A 21,252-nucleotide genomic window follows, 5' to 3' on the forward strand; every position below is an offset into this window, starting at 1 on the left:
GAGTTGGTCACAGGAGCGAGCCTAGGGCTGGGGACACCAGGGGCTGGGGTCCAGCTGAAGGATTCAGGCTTTGTGGTATTACTATTGTGCTAAAATATACACAGCATAAATGTGGCCATTTTCATCACTTTACAGTGTACAGTTCAGTGGCATTAAGTACATTCACCTCTATCTAGTTGAAGAACATTGTCGTCACCCCCAAGGGAAACCCCGTGCCCATGAAGCTGTCGCTCCCATACCCCCTCTCAGCCCCTGGCTACCACTAATCTTCCTACCTCTACAGATTTGCCTAATCTTGACATTTCGTATAAATGGAATCTTACGATACGTGACCTTTTGCGTCTGGTCCCTTTCACTCAGCATAGCATTTTCAACGTCCATCCATGTTGTAGCGTGGATCAGTGCTTTACCACTTTTTACGACTGAATAATATTCCGTTGCATGGATAGACCACATTTAGTTTATCCACAAATCCACCGACGGACACTTGGGTGGTTTCCATCTTTTGGCTACTGTGAATCATGCTGCTATGAACATTTTTCTTCGAACATTTTCTTTTTCTTTGAACATGTCTTTTCATTTCTCCTGTATATATTCCTAGGAGTGGAATTCCTGGGTCATATGGTAATTCTGTGACTAGCTTACTGAGGAACTGCCATCATTTTTTCTACAGCAGCTGCACCATTTTACATTTCTGGCGGCAATGCATGAGGGTTCCGACTTCTCCTCACGCTTGCCAACATGTAATAATCATTATTATTACTATCATCGCCATCCTCGTGGATGCGAAAAGGGATCTCATGGTGGTTCTGCTTGCCATTTTCCTGATGACTGGTAATATCGGCGCCCATTCATGTGCTCGCTGGTCATACGCGCATCTTCTTTGGAGAAATGTCTATTCCAGTCCTTTGCCCATCTTCGATTTGTTTCCCTTTTTATTGTTGAGCTGTAAGAATTCTCTATATATTCTAGATATTAGAACTTTAACATATCTGATTCGTAAATATTCTTTTCACTCTTGATTCATCCTTGGATGCACAAATGGTTTTCAGCTGTGAAGTCCAGTTTATCTTTTTTTTTTTTCTTTCACTTTTGTTTCCTGTGCAGGGTTTCTTTTACAGGTGATGGAAATGTTCTAACCTTGACTTTGGTGATGGTTGCACAACCCTGTGACTATACTAAAAGCCATTGAATTGTACATTTTAAAAGGGTGAATTGTGTGGTTTGGGAATTATATCTCGATAAAACTATTAGAAAAACAGCGGGGAGCATGCAGCTCCGCCTACAAGTGCCCCAACCTCCCCCCCTTACCTTGATCAGCCTCCACACTTCCCCTTGGCTTTGGCTTCTCTCTTAAACACCATACCCACCCAACCGACCCAGCCCATTTGGCAAATCACTTACTAAGACATGACGCGATTGCGCCTCCAGGCTCCTTCTTCCACGTTTCACCCCTCCCGCACGCCTGCTTCTGGAGCCCTTGGCTCCTTTGCTCCTTCCTCTTCGTCACCCGATTCCCGCCAGCCTGCCCTTTTCCTGGGCCCTTCTGAGAAGCTTCGAGGGTCACCAGAGCTCGTATCGTGGTTGCTGCCTTCTCACGGGCCGCTCCGCGGCTTTCAGTTTTTGCCCAGGTGCCACACTCTTGCCCTAAAGCACAGCAAGGCGGGAGTGATGAACCCCAACTCCTGTGGAGTCTGGGAGGAGCTGTGATGAGTCCTGTGCCCCAGCCTCCCTTTGGTCTCCTAACCTATACCGGTCTGTGAGTGTCCGGCTCCTGGGGCTGCCAGAACAAAAGACCATAAACAACAGAAATCTGTTTTGTCCCAGTTCTGGAGGCCAGAAGTCTGAAATCAAGGCGTGGCAAGGGCTGCACTCCCTCCGAAGCTTCCAGGGAAGAGTCCTTCTTGTGTCTCCCAGCGTCTGTTGTCACTGGCAGTCTTTGGTGTTCCTTGGCTTATAGACGCGTGACTCCAGCCTCTGCCTCCATTGTCACATGGCCTCGTCCTTGTGTGTATCTGTCTCCGTGTGTCCTCTTCTGTTTGTATAAGGACACCAGTCATCGGATTGAGGGCCCACCCTAATCCAGTATGACTTCATCTTAACTTTGCAACCGCCCTATTTCCAAATCAGGTTTATATTCCAAGGTTCTGGGAAGAACATGACCTTGGGAAGACACAGTATTCAGCCCCACACAAGCAGAGCGCCTCCCTCCTTGGAGAAACCTCTGCCATGTCAGATGGAGGGGCAGACCCAAGCCTGTCCAGACTCTCAGCTGCCCGGACTCCCCTTGCTCTGTCCCCACCCCAGGTGTACCAACATCTTAAATAACAATGGCGAACTACGTGGCTTCCGCCCTCGGGACCGGGATGACATGGTGAAGAAGATCATCGAGCCGATGGCTTGCGATGGCCTCCGCACCATCTGCATCGCCTACCGGGACTTCTCTGCTACCCAGGAGCCTGATTGGGACAACGAGAATGAAGTCGTGGGCGACCTCACTTGCATAGCCGTTGTGGGCATCGAAGACCCTGTGCGGCCCGAGGTAGTCACCCGCCCGCCCCTCTGGGAGCAGCCCAAGTTGTTGGGAATGGGGGGAGGGGCAGTGGTTATTCCTATCTGGCCTCCACGGTGTAGCCTTTGGACATAAATGGAAGGAGGGAATGGCCCCTTTTCTCTGTCTTCCCAGCTGTCACACCATAATGATAGGTAGAGTAAACTGGCTGCCCATAGGAGTCTGGAAAGGTGGGCGATGGCAGAGCCTCAGGTCCTCTAAGGAGCATGGCCGCCGCAGCCCAGACCAGACCGTCCATAACACACTTGACGCTCCTTATCCTCTCACCTTTGCACCCACATGGAGAGTCTGTCCTGCCCGCTGGAAGGCCCCCTCCTACTTGGTCTCCGGGCCTGGCTCAGGCTCTGCTTCCACCAAGCGAAAGAGGGTGGCAGTTAGAACTTTGACAGCTGTGACACCCACAGGATTGATGGAAGGAGAGGGAGGAGTCAGCACGAATCCTGGGGCTCTGGTATGGAGAAGTGGGGTGGATGGCATTGCCATCGCTGGGCTGGGAAGCCCAAAGGAACACAGGTTTGAGGGGTAGAGTAAGGCAGTTCTCAGTCAAGGGTTTATTTGGGGCTAAGTGAGGTTCAGGACAATCCTGTGGCAATGTCAAGCGGGCAAGTAGCTGTAAGAGTAGATAGCTCAAAGCAATGGTCCCAGCAGGAGAGAGATTCCAGAAGCATCTTTATATGAGTAATGTCTCGAGGAGGCAGTGCAGCTGGAACAGAGCTGGGAAGAGTCTTCGAAGGAGACTCAAAGGAAGGAACCAAACAGGGAGGACAAACCACGAGGGCCATGTGGCTGAAGCAAGAGGGCAGCTTAGCTCGGTCACAGCAGACGTAGGCCCTCAACATTGGGAGGTTATTGGAGACCTTGACCTGAGCAGGTTCTGTGGGACGACGACGCAGGGAACCAGCACGTGCAGACAACTTTGCCAGTGCCTTTTCTGAGGACAAACAAGGCAGAAGCTGGACAAGGTGGAGAGTGAAGGACCAATGGGGAGAGTTGTCGGTCCTTAAAGATAAGAGATCGTCTAGGGAGGGAGAGCCTCCAGGGCTGGTCCTGGACTGGGGTGTCAGTGGCAGCTGTAGCACATGAAGCATTAGAGGGGATGTGCGAGGCACAAGGGGTGCAAGTTACCAGAGGCGGGAAGGGATCCTTTCTCTCCTCTCAGGGCCTTTCCCGTGACACTCACCTCATGTCAGAAGCAGAGCCACTTTGATCCTGCTGATTAGCCTGAACACATGTATGTGTACCAGCAGCCCTGGGGGGTGCTAAGACGAGGGAGGAGAAGCTTCTGGCCTGTCCTCCGGGAGACAAGCATTTACACAGTAGATTATGTATGAAAGACCCACGATTCAGAAGTCAGTACTTGCCATATGTAAACACCGGCTGTGGGTCATCAGTGATGGCATGTCCCGGAATTCCAAGGAGACGTGTGCAGAGGGGAGACACCTGGAGGCTGGCCTGGGAAGAAGCAGACGGTGGCGGAGGGGAGGGGAGAGACTTCCAGACAGAGGAACAGGCCCAGAGAAAGGGACAGTGGGAGGAGCAGCCTGAGAAAACAGGAGAGGTGACTCCTGAGGGTGACAGGGCCAACTCCGAAGACATGGGGGCCAGACCTTTCTTTTCATCAGACCAGGGAGAAACTGAGGCACAGGGTGGAGGAGCGTTGTATCCACACAGCAAAGCTGAGCCATAAAGCTGCTTTGCCCTTGCATAGACCTGATAGCCTTCTCCTTGTGAATGGAACATTTACTCATGCCCCCATCCCCCGGCATGGCTGCAGGCCTGTGGCTGATGTTCAGTGATGCTCCCAGGGTGGTGGGTGTCCCCTCCTTACTTCCTGGGAGGTGTCTACAGTGGCAGCTCTAGACTTTTCCACCCAGCTTACTAGGGCTGTGTGACGCTGCCGGAAGGCTAAAGTTCCTTTGGAGTATGTCACAGACCCAGGAAGGTGACGTTCCTGGACTCCCAAGGCCCTGGCCAAGGCCATTTCAGAAGCATCACAAGCAGCCCGCCCTCCCCTTCCACCTCAGCTGCTTGCCTGGATGGAGGCATGAAGCATGAAGGAGCCCTTCAGGCCTGATTCCCTGGGCCAAAGAGTCCTAATTTCTGGTCGAAATATTTGTTAAATGAACCAAAGCTGACTAAATATAAGACTGGAGGCCTTAGATGTATTCGTAGATCTTCTGGTCCGAGTCGGCTCTTTTACAGAAATGGCAATGACACCAGACTGGAGGTGATGGGGGCAGATGAAACTGTGCAGAATGACTGCATAAGGGTGCAGTGAGGCCCAGCCCTGCATACCGGGACGTTATTTTTTTTTGTAAGTTTTCATCTTAGGAAATGTGCGACACAGACACAAGGCCCTTGAAGGATATAATGAAGGCTCAGCTGCAGTGGCTGCCGGTGGGCAGAAATATGGGGCATGGGAAGCTTGAGGCCAGAGATGGCTGCTTGTTTAAAATCCGGAAACTGGCCTTGGTGGCAGGGCCCAGAGAAAGGGACAGCTTCTCTCTGGCTCGACAGTGAGAGTCTGCACAGCAGATGGCACCCACACAGCCAGCCTGGGAAGGATGGGCAGACCCCACGGAGACCAGCCAGCTGGGTGGGGGCCAAGGAGGGAGCACCAAGGGCCCAGCAGAGTCCTGGGTGCTGATGCAGGCGGATCGTTGGGTGGGACTCTGTTAAACCTTGGAGGCCTAGACAGCAGCAGCAGGGGAGGGCTCAGAGGTCTCCGCCCTGGTGGGGCGCAGGGGCCTTGAAGGCAAGCTGTATGAATGGTGAACAGGCCGAGCCAGAGCTGGGCCACAGGGAGACAAGTGAGGAAGGACAGTCGCCCCATGAAGGAGAGGGTACCCTTGGAGGGAGGGGGCCTTCCTTCTACCCACATGCAGTAGGCAAACAAGGCCCACCAGGTGCAGGGCTCCCAGGTCTCAGGCTCATCACAGCCACGTGGTGGCAGCAGAGGAGTGGCTTCCAGATGCTTCAGGGGCAGGAGGGAGCTCCTTAGAAGAGGAGCATCTCCCTATAGCTCCTTATCCAGCATCCCAAGAGTCTCAAAGAGCAGACAGTGTCCCTAACGCACATTACAGGTCGTCTGGGAGGCAAGCCCCCTTCCCGGGTCTCAGCCTTCTGGGCCACTTGGCAGTACTTGCTTCAGGGATCATCAGGTCGCTCACTCTGTTACAGCCCTGAAGTGATGGCCCCTCTGACTGAGCCCCAGGCCCCCCTTCTCCTTCTCAGGCCCACTCTCTCTCTGGCTGAGATCACAGCCACCAGCCCCCCATGACCCCAGGGTCAATCAGCATGCGGGACCTCCCAGGTCAGCATCCACCTGCACCCCACCCAGCCTCACCTGCTGCCCACTTCCCCCGGGGTCTCCTGGCTGCCCTGCCCCACTCACACCACCTGGTGGCCCAGCTCACCCCCTGTCCCCAGGCTCCCAGGCCTGGCCGCTGAGCCACATCCAGTACACTGTGCTCTCAAGCTCTCTCCTTGGGCACAGACGGTCCCCAGGACCTCCGTCTCAGCTGGAGCAGTGAGCATCCTTCAGGTGGGCACAGTGGGCACATCGGACAGAGCAGGCAGCCAGGTCCCCAGGCTGCACCCCTTGCCAGGGCCATTTCTGAGTATCTATCTCACAGGTCTGGCCCGATCTCTGACCTCCGTATCTGAAATCCCCCAGCTCCTCCCAGCCCTCCACTCTCCGCCGCGTCCAGGCTTGAGCTCTACTCTCTGGGACATGCCACCACCTCCTGGCTGGTCTCAACTCCCTTCAGCCTGTTCTCTACTCAGCACCACGGGGATCTCTTTTTCTTCCCCTTTTTCAGCATCCAGTTTTATATTTGGAAAACGGAAATGTGTACTATGCAACCAAGATATGTTCCATTTCCCCTCATGAGTAGTAAGAATACCTTATCATGTAAAACCCGTGACTCTAAATCTTTTAAATTTTATATTGTAAAAAAAAGTGAGGTGGGTGCCCACAGTTTGGCCACAAGCCAGCTGACAGCTGGCAGCCTGCCCTGAGTCAGGCCCCAGAGGGACAGGCCCACAGTGGGCCCTGCCATCTGGCAGAGTGGCTGGAGACAGAAGTCCCTTTTTCATCCTTCCAGAGCTGACACAACTGCCATGCCAGCTGGCCTGGTAACTGGGGCCGATCCTGGCTCAGCCGCTCTGGGGGTCCCCATATTGCAGTGGAAAATGAGGTTGATGGAGCCGGGTGATTTCTACAGTCACCTGTCCAGATATGACTCGGACAGCGCCCCTCAACAGAATAATAGCTTCTAGTGGCTTCTCCTAGCCTTGCTTGTGGTGTCAGAGCTTGAATCTGAGTCACTCTTGGTCCCTGGGGCCCAGCACAGTAAAGGAAGCACAGTGAAGGAAGCACCTTGGGGGCTTAGGGACTGAGGGCAGCGCCCTGCTCACTGCCCGCTAGGCTGGTGGCGGTGGCAAAACAGACAGGCTGTTATTCTCCAGGCCTCCTGAAGGCCCACCCCTCTGCAGAGGTCCTTCCTCAGTACCACAGGGGTGGGGGGGGTGCTACACATTTGGATGGAGGAAAAGGTACAGCCTAGACACAACTATGTCTTGCTTTGATGGCCCATCTCTATTGTCTTTTCCAGGTCCCTGAAGCTATCAGAAAATGCCAGCGTGCTGGCATTACAGTCCGCATGGTGACCGGGGACAACATCAACACAGCTCGGGCTATCGCGGCCAAGTGTGGCATCATCCAGCCTGGGGAGGACTTCCTGTGCCTGGAGGGGAAGGAGTTCAACCGGAGGATCCGCAATGAGAAAGGCGAGGTAGGCCCAGCCCATCTGCCCTCCCACAGCGGGCTGCCTGGCTTTGTCCAGGGTTCTAGCCAGTTGTCCATACTCACCCCCACTCTGCTCAGCCCTGCCTGCCTGCCCACCCAGGCCCTGCAGCTGCTATGTGCTTCCCCCTCCCAGATAGAACAGGAGCGTCTGGACAAGGTGTGGCCCAAGCTGAGAGTCCTCGCGCGATCGTCTCCCACAGACAAGCACACTCTGGTCAAAGGTAATAGAGTGAATTCACTCCTGCTCACCCCCGCCCCTGCCCTTACCTTTTCCAGAGGGAACATAACATTCCTTGGGTGTAGCCATCACCCCAGCGTGTTTTCTGGTCCCATGCACCCAAAGCTAAGCTCCCAAATGGGTCTCCAGGGCGTGACCAAGAAGTGGGGTCCTCAGCTCTAGACCCTTCACTGCTAGAGAGTTGGCTTGTGTCTCAGAGGAAGTCACTGGCCCGCCCTGAACCTGTTTATTCATTGGGAAAATAGAGGTAATAATCGAGACCCCTTCAAAGGACTGACATGGCGAAGCTCACCCTTCCATTTCTCTGGAAAGGGAGATGCCAGTTTAGCCTGGTCTCTCATCATAACAGATGGAGAAACTGAGGCCCAGGAGAGGGAGGCATTTATCCAAGTCACACAATGCTGGGCCCTTCCCTTCTACCAAGTCATGCCACCCTGCATCATTTCACTGGGTGACGGGCCTGCAGGGAGGATGGGGATGGGGCTCCCAGTCAAGGCACAGGAACTTGATCTTGAAGATGACAGGGAGCACAGAGGATTGGGGGCCATAGGAACAGTCGAAACCTCAAAAGGTTTTCTTACAAAAGTTCCAGGGCTGGTCACACAAGGCCCCATTCTATGTTCCAGGGATCATTGACAGTACCACCGGTGAGCAGCGGCAGGTGGTGGCCGTGACCGGGGATGGCACCAACGACGGGCCAGCCCTCAAAAAGGCAGATGTGGGCTTCGCCATGGTAAGCCGCCCAGAGCCAGCCTGCCTCACCACACCAGGCAGGGCCTTGTGTTTCAAGGACATTACCTTTGTGCAAGAAGCTAGGAGTGAGTGTTAAGGCGGGTTGCAGAGTGCCAGAAGTTTCTCTCATATCCTGGGCGATTGGGCCTCTACGGGCTCTGCCAGTTAAGGGACACATGCGTCATTAGCTTAAACGTATTTTGGTGTGATGATGCTCGGTAGTGGGGACCGGCCTCACTACCGAGGGGCTGGGAGGGGGCTTGTCAGTTGTGCACCTACCTTACCCATTCCTAGTCCTGTCTCAGTGGACCTCTGCCCCAAGCGTGAGCAGCAGAGTCCCCAAACAAGCTTTTCTTCTGCACTTCTCTGCTGTTGCTTATGTGGAGCTAGTTCTTTCTGTAAAACCCTGACCCTGCCGAGCAAGATGACAGGGTGGACACTGCCCAGGTAGCTAGCCCTGGCATCACGGCCTTCTGCAAGGAGCTGTGCTTGGCTGCTGAAGGCAGAAACCCAGCAAGTCCCTCTCCCCACCCTACTGAGAAGGAGTGCCCTTTACTCCGCCACATTCAATGTGGCCCACCGTGGGCAGGCACCGGGGCATGGGCCAGTCCTTCCCAGAACCCGAGACCCAGAGAAGGACTAAGCCCTAACCCCTGGGCACTGTGAGAACCAAGCTGTCCCTGCATCAGAGCCTTTGAGCAGCAAGAACTGGAGTCCTTTTCCAAACATCCCTGTGTGCGCCAGGAGAACATGTACTTGCTCTGCCAAAGATGTCCCCGTCCAGGACTCAGCAGCTCCTTATGTAGCTGCTCTAGCGTGTTCACAGTGGACAGAAGACCCAATGGTGGCCACATGGCGATGAGCAAAGCCACGCAACAACCTCCCCTTCCTAGTACAAGGATGTATTGGATGAAATGATAATTGCTTCCAGCTGGTGGGGAGCCCCTTTTGTAATGAAAGGCAGGGAATCAGCCCAGATGGGATGGGTGGTTGATGGGAGGTTGGGAAGGGGCCCATGGATACTGTGTGTGTGCCCCCCCCAGGGCATCGCAGGGACTGATGTAGCCAAGGAGGCCTCGGACATCATCCTGACTGATGACAACTTCACCAGCATTGTCAAGGCGGTCATGTGGGGCCGCAATGTCTATGACAGCATCTCCAAGTTCCTGCAATTCCAGCTGACGGTCAATGTGGTGGCCGTGATCGTGGCCTTCACAGGCGCCTGCATTACTCAGGTGGGTACCGGGGACCACTTTGCCCAAGGAAGACCCTGGGTTTTCCTTCCCGCAACCCACGGGGCCTGCAGGAGGCAGCCAGTTTCCCAGACCCTGCCTTCCCCGTATGTCCGACCCCAGTGCAGAGAGGAAGCCTCTGGCAGGTGCGCAGGCTGAAAGCTCCCACCTGAGGGCCCAGTTGGGAGTGACAAGTGTTTTCTTTGCTGCAGATATGTTTTTATTGAGATAAAATTCACGTACCAAAAAATTACCATTTGACAGTGTACAATTCCCGGTGTTTGTTGCGCAATTATCATCTATCTAGCTCCAGAACATTTCCATCGCCCCAAAAGGAAACCCCATCCCCATTCGTAGTCACTTCCCATTCCCCCTCCCCCCACCTCTGCACCCACCAATCCACTTCCTGTCTCTACGGAATTGCCTATTCTAGACATTTCATATAAATAGGATTAAATAATATATGGGTTTTGTATCTGGCTCCTTTCACTTAGCACAATGTTTCTGAGGTCCGCGTTCTAGCATGGATTGATACTTCATTCTTTTTGATGGAGAAATAATGTTCCATCGCATATGGCTACAGAACACATGTCTCTGTTCCTCTAACCGTGGGCATTTGGACTGTGTGCACCTTTTGGCTGCTGTGAATAACGCTGCTGTGCACATGCACAACGATGCTTTGCGTGGACCGACGTTTTCACTTCTCCTGGGTCTAGTTTTATGAGTGGAAGTGGTGATTCTGCTGGGAGCTCTATATTTAACCTTTGAAGGAGCCTCTTCTCCTTGTCAATAGTCCAATTCTCCCCATTAGTGACTATCCAAAATTTGTCTTCTTTTCAAAGGTTTTTTTATTGAGAAAAAAATCCCATAATATAAATGGTACCATAATAACTATTTTAACCATTTTAAAGTGTACGATTCAGTGGATTGTAGTGCATTTGTGATGTTACGCAATCATCACTATCTCATTCCAGAAGTTTTTCATCACCCCTAGCAATCCCCACTCTCCCCTTCCCCAGACCCCGGTACCCATTCATCTGCTTTCTGTCTCTGTGGATCCGTCAGTTCTGGAAGTTTCATAGGAATGGAATCATATAGTACGTGGTCCTTGATGTCCGGCTTCTGTGAGTCTGGTTTTTAACCAACGACTCAGAGGCGATGAGGAGAAGGAAGGTCTGATGGAGCTTGGGCCTCTTCCTCCCCCTTGGCCGTGGGAGACCAGGAGACCACCCATCTCTTTCACAGTCTGAGGCAACTGATGGGGGTTTTCAACCTCCTACTAACAATTTGGACCACACCTTCTAGATCACTGCCACCAGGTGAGAGAAGAAAGGAGACTGGCAACATTTTAAGAGCAGGAGTCGAAAAGCCCAGTGAAAACTCTCTGTTGACCTTAAGAAAACATAGGGCTGTCACGTTTTATGGCGAGGTTGGATTTGTCGCGTTTTCTCTGGAATGAAACCCAGTGATGTTGACTCCAAGCTGAGTTTCTTCTCCGGAGTCGGGGGCTGGTAGGGTTTACAGCCCCACATTGGAGTGACTGCATCTTTTCCACAGGACTCTCCTCTCAAAGCCGTGCAGATGTTGTGGGTGAACTTGATCATGGACACGTTTGCCTCTCTGGCCCTGGCGACGGAGCCGCCCACTGAGTCACTGCTGCTGCGGAAGCCATATGGCCGGGACAAGCCCCTGATATCCCGAACCATGATGAAGAACATCCTGGGCCATGCGGTCTACCAGCTCACCATCATCTTCACACTGCTCTTCGTGGGTAGGTCCGCCCTGGGGCACATTGCACTGTGACCAGCCCTGCAGGCTCTGACTCCTTCTAGTGGTAGAAGGCACAGATGACCACCCGGGGCCCCAGTTTCCAGTGAGAACCCCTGGGCGCTCACTCCCTGCTGACCCTCTGTGCGTGTGCCCCACCCAGGCATCATAGCCCCTGAGCAGCCGAGAAACTGTCCACTGCTCCTTAGAACACGTGGCATGTCTCATCAAACACTGAGACCCAGCTCACTCACCCACCTGTCCACTCACCCCACGACTATTTCTCCAGGGGACAATGACCAGAGCGCCCTGCTGGACGTTGTGGGAGGCAAAGGACCAGGCCACAGGGGAGAGAAGGAGAGAGAAGAAGAGGGAGGAGCGGGGAGAAGGAGGAGATAGAGGAGGGGAAGCAGAGAAGAGAAGGAGAGAGGAGGGGAGGAAAGAGAAGAGGAAGAGAGAAAGGGAGAAGAGGGAAAGAAGGAAGGAGAGGAAGTATAGGGAGGAGGAGAGAGAGCAGAAAGGGAAATGGAGGGAGGAAGGGGAGGGGAAGGAGGGGGAAGAGAGAGTCAGGAAGGAAGAAGGGGGAGAGCAGGGAAGCGGAGAGAAGGCAGAGGGCAGAGTGTGGACAGCAGAAGGAAATACTGGCGGGGAGAGTCTGCTCTGAGCCACGCTTGTGGCCCAGACATGGAAGGCACTGAGATGTCTAACAGAGGGGTCCCCAATTCTCTATCTGTGGACTGGTACTGGTATCAGTCTGTGGCCAGTTAGGAACTGGGCCGCACAGCAGGAGGTGAGCGGTGGGCAAGTGAGTGAAGCTTCATGTGTATTCGCAGCCGCTCCCCAGCGCCAGCATCACCGCCTCAGCTCCGCCTCAGATCATCAGGCATTAGATTCTCATAGGAGCCCCGGTCCCTGGGGCCAAAAAGGTTGGGGACAGCTGCTCAAGCACACTGGCTGCTTCTTGGAAGCCTGGCACCAGTGGCAGCAGTTCTGTCATCTTCGGAGTTGTCTTCCGTATCTGGCAGGATCCATTTAGCAGAATCCTTTGTTTATGTCAGGGGCGGGTTTGTTGGTTTGTCTGTTTGTGTTCTCTCTCCTTTATACTGGGGCGCTCTCTGTGTGTCTGCCGATCCTGGATGGTGTGCTGGCCTGGGTCACCATGACTGTCCTCCAGAGCCTAGTGAGGCTCCGCCTTCAGCACACATTCCTGGCAGCAGATTCAAAGCTCAGTGTACAGGAGTCATGGTGGGGGGACCCCAAATGTCAGTATCTGGGAAACTTCTAGGGGGTCTTTCTTTGATTTCTTGGGAGCAGAAACCTCTGATGGCCTGCCCGAGGGCTCAGCCCAGCTGCACTGTCGTAGGGCCAGGACAGAGGAGAGCCAGGCTGTACTGCACCCTAACAAGAGAAGCAGCATGGGTCTGTCTTCTTTATTCCTGCCCTTGGTCTCAGTGCCAGACCCCCACCTCCGAGGCCCAGACCTCAGCCTCGACTGCCACCCCATGGGGTGGGGCACTCCTTCCGCTCTCCTGACAGTGGTGTCACTGCATCTGGCTCGTAGGGGAACTCTTCTTCGACATCGACAGCGGGAGGAACGCGCCTCTGCACTCGCCGCCCTCGGAGCACTACACCATCATCTTCAACACGTTCGTCATGATGCAGCTCTTCAACGAGGTCAACGCCCGCAAGGTCCACGGCGAACGCAATGTCTTCCACGGCATCTTCGGCAACCCCATCTTCTGCACCATCGTCCTGGGCACCTTTGCGATTCAGGTAGGAGGGGCGGCTACACTCTTGGAAGAGGTAGGGGAGCGGGGAATCATGTGCCCCTGCTACCGGCCTCTGTGCACATCACTGCGGGCCTCACCCTGGGTCCATCTGCTGGGGTCCAACGGGGCTCAGCGGGCCTTCCTCAGGACTGACCTTCTCACAGGTCCTTCAGGTCTGTCGCCGCCATTGCTAGCGCTTGATTCCTTGGTGGGAGGCAACCATAACTCCAGAAGTTTCCACTGGAGACACCCTGTCCCCAGTGCTGACCCACAGGCTTCCGCCTGCCACAGTGCTGTGGACAGGCTGGTCGGTCAGCTCTCGGGAAGGGCCAAACGTTTGAACACAGCATAGTAATAGAAAACATTAGGTATAGTGAGTCTCACGAGCCAGAATACTTTGTTCCTCAGAGTTCTCAGAGGAGGGGGCCTGCCACACTGTGGGAGACCACCTGAGGAAGCACTCGGATCAGTCAGGAGGCTGAGGGAGAACGGGGAACCGTGGGCAAGAAAGAGCCTTTACTTCAGTTTTGGGGGGAAGAACCATGAGGTGAGGTAAGCAGCCTGAGGACTCGCTAGTGTGAGTGGTTTCGGGGTGCTGGGGCAGAGGGCTATCCCTGGTTGTCTGGAACGTGGCCCCGGGTAATTAGGGCAACTCAACGTGGAGTGTGAGAGCCCAGTAACCCAGAAGGTAGTTGGTCTGTATTTAAAATGCTCACCTCTGAGTACAGGCTTCTTCTCACAGAGGCAACAGTGAGGGAGCAAGAGGCCCAGGCAAGGTGACTCAGGTGTGTCACCAGGGCGTCCAAAACGAGGCATGTGCAGCACATGCCTGCAGAGTACATGTTAAAGTATCAGGTTTACGGAACTTGGAATATGGCTAATTCACTGAGCCCCAGCAAGAGGCCCATCTGCCTGGAGGAACCAACAGCCCATCTGAGTCTGTGAGCAGGGTGGCAGGGCCAGCCTGGAGGGCAGGGTGGGCCCCGAATGCTGGAGGAGTAGCATGGCATCAGTAGCTGTGACGGCTGGACCCACCTCTTCCCACCCCTCTCCTGCAGATTGTCATCGTCCAGTTTGGTGGAAAGCCCTTCAGCTGCTCCCCCCTGTCCACGGAGCAGTGGCTCTGGTGCCTATTTGTTGGCGTTGGGGAGCTGGTCTGGGGACAGGTGAGTGTCTGCCTTGTCAGCTTTCCCAGCCCTGTCCCCTTCCCATCTGCTCTCCAACAGCACCGGTGACAGGCACGAAGCTGGGGCATCATGGGCAGCCCAGGGAACCCTGCCCTGGCTCCCTGCCCCGGAGCCACACAACTCATGCCTGGGAAAGCATGCAGCATGTTCAGGTGGGTGGCACCACGCGGCAGTGCTCAGACCTGGGGCATGCCACAACCCAGGCGCAAGGCCAGAAGTGACAGTATTAGCAGAAAAAAGGCAAAGGACCATGGCTCGGATGTCCCAGGGCCCCGACAAAACCACCTTTTTATGAAAGGACCCCAAAATCATCTCTCACAACTGGGTACCTTGGAAAATCTCCACATATTTGAAAACAAAAAAATACCCTGTTAAATTTTCCAAGGGGCAAAGAGAAACTCTGAAAGGGAATAAGGAAATGCTTTGAGCTGATGAAAAGTGAAAGTCCAACACCTCGAGCTCTGTGAGCTGCCCAGGGGAGTTCACATCACCTGGGGACTAAAGCAGGAAGAAAGAGGCTGGGTGCTGGGGCTGCTCGGAGCACAGAAGGGGCTGGTCTGGCCTCTGAAAGCATTTCTCGGGAGGTCTAGAACACCGGCGTAGGATGCTGAGTCCAGGGTCCACTTTGTTCCACATCTTACTCACCTCAGCCCGCCACCACGAATGCCACAGCCTGGGCAGCCTAAACAGCACAGATTATTCTCTCATAGCTCTAAAGGCCGGAAGTCCAAGATCAAGCGTACATAGGCCGGGCCCAGGAGAGACCAACCAGGTCCCCTGCCAGCAGAGTCATGTGGACAGCATAGTTTCTCCCAGCAACGGTGTGTGACAACACTCACGGAGTGCTGCCACCGGGGAAGCCCCCTGAGCAGTGGTGTCCAGAGACTTTACTAGGGGTCCATCGTGCAGGCCTGGAGCACCCTCGTGGCTGACCCTAGACCCTCAGTGTCTAGTTCCTGGAAGTGTGCGGCCCAAGCTCCCACCAGAAAGCACTGTCAGCATAGACTGCATGGCAGAGCCCACAGCCCAGGCAAACCAAGACCGTCTCATTAGGCAGGATGTGCCAGGGGCCCAGAGGTTCCCTCCCAGGAGATGGGGGCCAAGGCCACAGCTCCCTCTGGTAAGGTGAATCCCTTAATGCATCAGTCCCCAACCTTTTTGGCACCAGGGATCGGTGCTCCTATGAGAATCTAATGCCAGATGATCTGAGGCGGAGCTGAGGCGGTGATGCTGGCGCTGGGGAGCGGCTGCAGATACAGATGAAGCTTCACTCACTTGCCTACCACTCACCTCCTGCTGTGCAGCCCAGTTCCTAACAGACCACTGACTGGGGTACCGGTCTGCGGCCTGGGGGCCGGGGACCCCTACCTTAATGCACACACTATGAGGGAAGTTTGCATTGGCCGCCCCTCTGGCCCTCTAGCTGGCTGGAAGAGAGTACAGAGGAACCACAGGCATGCACACTGGGGGACTGCAGGCCCCCCGCCCGGGGCCCTGGGCTCCAGCCACATCGCTGCCCCCTCTCTGGGAAAAGCTGCACACCCAACTCCCCAGGGACTGCTCTGGGTCTGCTGTTTTTTATTAAACATGGAAAACAATGCCCTCCAGAAGAAAAAGGCTGGCTTGCCCTCTGGAGAGTGGCATTTGGCACCAAAAGTGGCCCCAGCATGCAGCCTCAGAAACAATGAAAGGGTGTCCAGTTCTGCGGCGGGAGGGATGGGGAGATGGAGACGCTGGCCTCAGCTAGTGTCAGAGGGAGGGGAGCAGTCTGAGTCCCTTCTGGGCCCCAGCAGAGCTCCCACTCTGAAAGGCTCAGCCTTGCTCTAATGGCACCTCTACCTGCTGCCCCTCACCTCTGACCCCGTAGGTCATTGCCACCATTCCCACCAGCCAGCTCAAGTGCCTGAAGGAGGCAGGGCACGGGCCTGGGAAGGATGAGATGACCGACGAGGAGCTGGCCGAGGGGGAGGAAGAGATTGACCACGCCGAGCGGGAGCTCCGCAGAGGCCAGATCCTCTGGTTCCGGGGCCTCAACCGGATCCAGACTCAGGTAAGCTGCCATGCCACTTGGCTAGTCTAGCTTTTTTTGCCTTGAGGGGGTGAAAGCAAGGAAGAGGCAGAGTATGGGAGAGGTGAGCCCGAGACTGACAGGGAAACCCTTGGGTCTTGCAGCCACCATCACAAGTGCAGTTGCTAGTGTCCATATGCCATCCCCGAACATGCCCGCCAGCAATGGTGGCACTGAGATGGCCTGTCCCCGTCAGTCCCCTCAGAGCCCAGGTGGCCCTCCCTGTAGTGGGCTGTCTCTCTGGGGTCTCTGTGGAGCTGCTAGGCCTCTCCTTATTTGGTGGGAACCTCCCCAGGTCACAGGAAAGTGACATTCTGGAGATAAGCTAGATGATGCCCATTTCAAGTAGCTCTTGGTGAGCTCATTGTTTATTGGGTTATGTTGTGAATTCTGTGAAAAGATGACTTTTGGGAAGTGGACTCTGGCTACAAAGTCGGTCCTCACTCTCCAAATATCAGAGCTGCAGTCCTCTATAAAGTCACCCAGCCATGGGCACTTGCCAAAGATTCAGGAGAGCCTGCCTGCCAGAGCCAGCCCTGCTTTCTGCCCCCGACTCTTCTTGGCCAGCCTTCTTGCCAGAATGTTCCATACTTGCTGTCTCTCCATGTTTTTCCTACACACTAGCTCGTGATCCCATCGCAGCCTAGCCTATGCCCTCAGCGTCCCAGAGGTTGTTGCCAAGGTCTGCGAGGCATCCTCCCAGCTCCCGGGGTCTGGCTGTCCCTCCTTCCTTCTTGCTTCGAGGCTTCTTCCCGACACCCTTCTGGAAGTGCCATCAGCCTTGCTCTCACTGGTGGCTTCCTATCCCCTCTCCACCTCGCTCTCTGCTCCTCAACCTCGCTTGCCTGGCACCACCACTTCCCGCTGAGACATCGGTCCACCCTGCTGTGGCCCTCAAGTGTTGAAAATCCCATGGACCTGGGGAAGCCAGACCTAGTAAGGAAGGAAAGAGGAGCGGGTGAGAGCTGCCCCAGCTGTAGGGGATCCTGCCCTCAGCCCCATTGCGTCACCTGAAGTGCACTTCCTACACCTTCTCCTTTAGCCCTTGCCAACCTGCCCCACTAGGCCCCGTGGAAGCTGGTCTCTTCCCGGACAATTCCAACGCCCCTCACTCACCACCTCCTCCTCCGCCCAGCCAAAAACCTTGGAGTGCCACACCTGCACCAAGATGCCACACAGCATACACATTGCGCTCAGCCCAGACCACAGGCCCTGCCACCCCGAGCCCACCTCCTCCAAGCCCCCAGCTTCTGAATAATGGCTCCAGAGCCCCAGAACTATTCCAGACCCTCTTCCTGTCTCCCTAAACATCTGGTACGTCGACATGGCTCGTTGGCTCCTTAGCTCAGTTCTGCTTCCTCAAATGCACATGTCCAATCCAGTCACCCTCTGCCCCCACCTCCATCCTCCTGGCACAGCCACCAGCCTCTCTGCCTGGATTGAGGCTCCCTGCTGCCACCCAGGCCCCCAAAGCCTCCTCTAAGCATAGCCACCTGGTGACACCAGTCACTTCCTGCCCCTTCTGGGCTTCCTACCACTCGCCTCCAGTCCAAGACCGCCAGCCTCAGGGAAGACACCATTGTGCACCTGGCCAAGCCTTTCTCCAGAGTCTATTTAGGCAACTTCCCACTGTGGGTCCCTTGGCCTGGGGCAGGACCTGAGACCACACCTCTCCCCGCTGTCTGCCTCCAGCCTGTCACACATCGCCACAGGCTCATCCCAAAAGCGCCCTTGCTCAGCTCGGCCCTTCCAGCGCCACTCTCCACGCCATTGCTTATGTAGCCTCTGTCCCCATCCTACGTCCCTGACTCTTAGCGTCACCCCAAATACCCTGCACCCCTGTAATCCCTGCTGCCTTTCCAGATGTGCGCTCTGCTCACCCGCGTCGCTATGCCTCCATGCTGGCCACTGTCTGGGCTCCAGGCCTCCCCATCTCCCACTGTGGCCCCTCGGGGCCCCTACTCATCCTGCAGCAGCCCACTCAAAGGCTGCTACCTTGCGAAACCTCACAGACTTCACTCCCTTCTGCCACTGCGGATCCTTGCGGACCTGAGGCACAAACACCTACAGCAATTATTTCTCCCCGTGACCAGCCATCTGTGCACTCAGTCTGGGCACTGGAATCAGTGAGGAGCAGAACGTCCCGGGGAATTTTCCAAGACTGCAGAGTCCAGGGCCACCCCCAGAGCTGATGATCCTACAGGGCCGGGTGACGTGGCACCAAAGAACTCCATGTTTAAGGAACTCCCGAGGGGCCATGGAGAAGTGGGAGGCCAGGTCTCTGGCTCATTCCTCTTGCCATACTGCACACCTAAGCCAGTGTGGCCAGGGAAGAATGTCTCAGGTCCAGCAGAGTAGGAGAATGGGAGTAACCTTTGTAGCTACGCGACCAGGTCTCCCCATTGCCTTCCAACCACTCAGCTGTGAGTCCCCACCCACCCCGTCCTGGCCCCGACGGGCTCTTGTCTGTCTGTGTTGCAAAGCTGGAAGCTGGCTTGAGCCTTGGCAGGGGATGGGGGCAGTGCAACGTCACCTTGTTCCCCTGGTCAGCCTATTTCACTTCCGACAATAAGCCTAAGATGGTGAGCCTGGCTTTTGTAGCAGCTGAGACAGCAGCTCTGCCCCAATCTGAGGCGTCTGGGTGGAGGTCAGTGGTGCTTCGGCCAATGTGTGTCTGTCTTCTGTGTGCCTGTGGGGTCTTGGGCCTGCAACTGCTGCCTGGCTAATAGAGCAAGTCCCTGAAGTTGGAATCTTGGAGTTCCAGGCTGTTCCAACTTGTCCATGTAGACACTGGCTGGTCAGGTCCTTGCTTTACACTTGAGGAAATGGGGCCTAGAGAGAAGAAACTTATCCAAGGTCATTCAGTGTGAGTGTGGGCCGGAAGGGCTTAAGTCTCCATCCCCTCATCCCCCTAGTACACTCCATGTCCCCTCCATAGAGCCACTTATTCCTCCAGGAGATCTTGACTTTGTCACACCAGATTCACCACGCTTCTCAACAATGCTGAAGCAATTGGTTACTTTAGCTCACTTTTCAAGGAGGTATTTTGAATAAAAAAGAACAGACTCTGTTCTTTTTTATTCAAAATACCTCCCTGAAAAACAGAAATAAAGGCCCCCTCCAGGTTGTATGTACACCCCAAGAAAGAGAAACATTCTCCAGGCAGTTGGCCCTAGATTTCTGAATTTTGTGAACCACAAAATTGCTCCCCAGATTTCAGAGGCCAGCACCACTTTTTATGTTGCTAAGTGAAGGCATTTCTAACCTGCTACCTGCTCTCGCCATCATTCCATACTAACATATGAATGCATCAGACGGCTGGGGTGTCATTCCACAATAAAAGAGAGTCCTCGAAACCCAGAACATGGAGCTTTTCAAAGCGCTCATGATGTGGTCTATTTCACATTCCATTATAAACCAATAAGAACCTTCAGCAGCAACTGGGCTTCCGGGGGTGGGGGAATGGGTGACACTTCTGCAGCATTTTAACTGATAACCATCATCCCATCAGGACACCATGCAGAGAGGCCATATCAGAGGCAGGAAAGGCATCGTTCCCTTCCCTTGTCACCTTTGCCACAGTAAGGGTTCCCTCTTGAGACAGACCTGTCTCCATCGCCTTAGAAACATCTGCTCAATCTAGGGAGGAGCTGGTCCCCAAAGAGATGGCAACATTATGGCTCGGGTCATCTTCCTTCAGTGCTCTGAGGCACACTTGGTACTGTGCCAGCCCCACTTCCCGTGGGTGCACGGTATGCCTCACTCACAGGTCTTAGTCCTGGCCGTGAGGATCCCCTGCTCAAGAGTGGGATGTGCTGGGCAGAAAGGGCTCTCGGCTGCCGACCGCAGCGCATCCAAAGGTTGAAATGATGGACATATTCGTTTTGGTTGGAGTAGAGGGAGTGTGGGCACTCAAGCTGCTTTTCTTCCAAGAAGTCTGGCCCCATGCCAGACACTCCGTGTAGCTACTACAGGGCTTGGGGGTGCGGTGGGGCCCCTTCCCTTGGTCCCAAAGCAGGTAGCCAGTGCACTCTGGGCTCCAGAAATGCATACTTGCTTTGCTGCTCACATCATCCAATGAACTACAGAGCACTTTCCAGAAATTAGGTCTACCTTCTAAAGCCAAAGATTCCCCCACCCCCATCCCACCGAGGGCACTCCCCAAAGAGGCACCCGAAAGTGTGCCACGCTGGGCTGGCCTCCCAGAATCTAGGCACATGGTCTCGCAATGGCAGAACAGTCACTGTGGCCACTTAGCTGCAGTTCCTTGGGACCGCACACCTGGGTCTGACCCATCCCCCGGCCCCCATCCAGTTCAAGGTAGAGTCGGGAAGTCCAAAGTCATTGCGCCTTCCACCGACTTCACTCACGTGGTTCTCATTTCCCAAAGGTGCACTTCCCTTTTGACTCCTAAGAAGCTTAAAGGGCAGGGGACAAAGCAAAAGCTCTATCTGCTACCCAGAGCCCAGGCTCTCTGCTCTCCCTCCTGCCATGCCTGTCGCCTCCTCCCTCTCCTTTTAAATCCGTTCTTCCACTGAGGCTGCCTCTGGGTACCCTTCAATCACTTGGATGATCTGCAGAAAGACAGTGATTGTCACATCTCCCAGCAGGGCAAGGCAGGCTGGCAGGGTGAGGTGCAGTATAAAGAAAGGAAGGCCAGGCCCAGGGAAGGGCCCCAGTGCCCAGGTGGTGCTATCAAGGAGCGCTGCCACAGGGAACCTCGTTTCTAATAGGAGCATGTCATATCCCTCAGGTGTGTTGGGGCGGAAAAAATGGTTGAGAACCACTGACCTAGGATAACGAAGTATTGCCAGACACAGGTACTTATTGACGAGCGGCTTGCCATGGGTCTACCGTGAATGCAAATGACTAAATGT

General features: G+C 54.8%; 1 protein-coding gene across 2 annotated transcripts in view; it reads left to right on the forward strand.

Annotated features, from left to right (window-relative positions):
- The window catches only part of ATP2B3 (ATPase plasma membrane Ca2+ transporting 3), a 46,008-nt gene that overhangs the window by 14,225 nt on the left and 10,531 nt on the right, over positions 1–21,252 (forward strand). Inside the window, exons 11-21 of one of the 2 annotated variants that reach the window (XM_025049222.1) lie at positions 1,845–1,850; positions 2,306–2,542; positions 7,189–7,368; positions 7,516–7,603; positions 8,247–8,353; positions 9,396–9,587; positions 11,142–11,355; positions 12,913–13,124; positions 14,179–14,286; positions 16,175–16,357; positions 21,129–21,195. In XM_025049222.1, coding sequence (XP_024904990.1) covers positions 1,845–1,850; positions 2,306–2,542; positions 7,189–7,368; positions 7,516–7,603; positions 8,247–8,353; positions 9,396–9,587; positions 11,142–11,355; positions 12,913–13,124; positions 14,179–14,286; positions 16,175–16,357; positions 21,129–21,155 — 1,554 coding nt within the window. In that variant the 3' untranslated portion in view covers positions 21,156–21,195. The remainder of the gene's footprint in view (positions 1–1,844; positions 1,851–2,305; positions 2,543–7,188; positions 7,369–7,515; positions 7,604–8,246; positions 8,354–9,395; positions 9,588–11,141; positions 11,356–12,912; positions 13,125–14,178; positions 14,287–16,174; positions 16,358–21,128; positions 21,196–21,252) is intronic. The other variant, XM_025049224.1, reaches the window with a different exon arrangement.

This window comes from Pteropus alecto, unplaced genomic scaffold (genome assembly GCF_000325575.1).
Source record: "Pteropus alecto unplaced genomic scaffold, ASM32557v1 scaffold396, whole genome shotgun sequence".
Classification (NCBI taxonomy): domain Eukaryota; kingdom Metazoa; phylum Chordata; class Mammalia; order Chiroptera; family Pteropodidae; genus Pteropus; species Pteropus alecto.